This window comes from Mastomys coucha, unplaced genomic scaffold (genome assembly GCF_008632895.1).
Source record: "Mastomys coucha isolate ucsf_1 unplaced genomic scaffold, UCSF_Mcou_1 pScaffold9, whole genome shotgun sequence".
Lineage (NCBI taxonomy): Eukaryota > Metazoa > Chordata > Mammalia > Rodentia > Muridae > Mastomys > Mastomys coucha.
The window spans coordinates 42,185,630-42,186,742 of record NW_022196915.1 but is presented as its reverse complement, the minus strand read 5'-3'; the positions used below and the strand labels follow the sequence as shown (position 1 = coordinate 42,186,742).

Here is a 1,113-nt window from a genome sequence, read left to right as displayed (position 1 = left end):
GGGAGGGAGGGAGAGAGAGAGAGAGAGAAGGAGAGAGAACATGGCTTGGGTTTTTGAAACCTCAACGCCTGCCCCCAGTGACACACCTTCAACAAGGCCATACCTCTAATGCTTCCCAGTCCCACCAACTGTGCACCACGGATTCAGACATGAGCCTGTTCTCATTCAGTCCACCACAGAGAGCAAATTGGTGTCGTGCTGTAGGATTTATGACATCTTTGTCTGTTTTAGACGCTGACTGGAAAGGAGATTGAGATTGACATCGAACCCACAGACAAGGTGAGGCATACTCAGTGTGTCTTCCCTCCTTCTCTGTGTATTTCTTCGCATGTGCTTATGACCTTGGTCCTTTTGCTCTCAAGTTGTCTATACAGCCTTTATTCTTAGCATTGACTTGTTTATTTATTTTGGTTTTCCAAGATAGAGCTTCTCTCTGTGTACCCCTGGCTGTCCTGGAACTCAGGCTGGCCTTGAACTCATAGAGATGAGCCTGTCTCGACCACCCAAGTGCTGGGACTAAAGGCTAGTATTTGTATAATTCTAAGCAGCCTCTGACCACTTGTTTCTCCAAAGGTGGAGCGAATCAAAGAGCGTGTGGAAGAAAAGGAAGGAATTCCTCCCCAGCAGCAGCGGCTCATCTACAGTGGCAAACAAATGTAAGCTTGTGTGGAGAGTGGGGCATAGCCATCCTGTGTGAGGATGGATACAGGGGAAGGTGACAAAGGCTACAGGCTCAGCAGGCCTGCACTACTTCAGTGTGTTCCTGCTTGCAGCTCTTTGGCAATCTGATGAAGCACATGGAGTCTTCTCAGAATATAAGAGAAGGCATAGAATATTTCAGACATAGAGTAAAATAGGTTGAATTATAAACTAATATCGAGACAGTTAACAAACTACTAGAACAAATTTGTAGAATAGTAATATATATGCTTTATTAATATGCTTTTAAATTTATTATGTTCAGTTATGTATGTATTTAATATGTACACTTGAGTACAGGTGCCCTCAGATTTCAGAGCTGTCAGATCCCCTTGGAACTTTATTTAAATGAGATTATGAGCCTCCCAAACTCAGGTCCTCTGCAAAAGGAGCAGTTTGAGCTTTTAACTTTTT

The 1,113-nt window shown here is 43.7% G+C and overlaps 1 protein-coding gene across 1 annotated transcript in view; it reads left to right on the top strand.

Annotated features, from left to right (window-relative positions):
* Positions 1-1,113, top strand: part of Nedd8 (NEDD8 ubiquitin like modifier) — a 6,867-nt gene that overhangs the window by 4,994 nt on the left and 760 nt on the right. The window contains exons 2-3 of the mRNA XM_031361240.1: positions 232-279; positions 574-656. Coding sequence (XP_031217100.1) covers positions 232-279; positions 574-656 — 131 coding nt within the window. The remainder of the gene's footprint in view (positions 1-231; positions 280-573; positions 657-1,113) is intronic.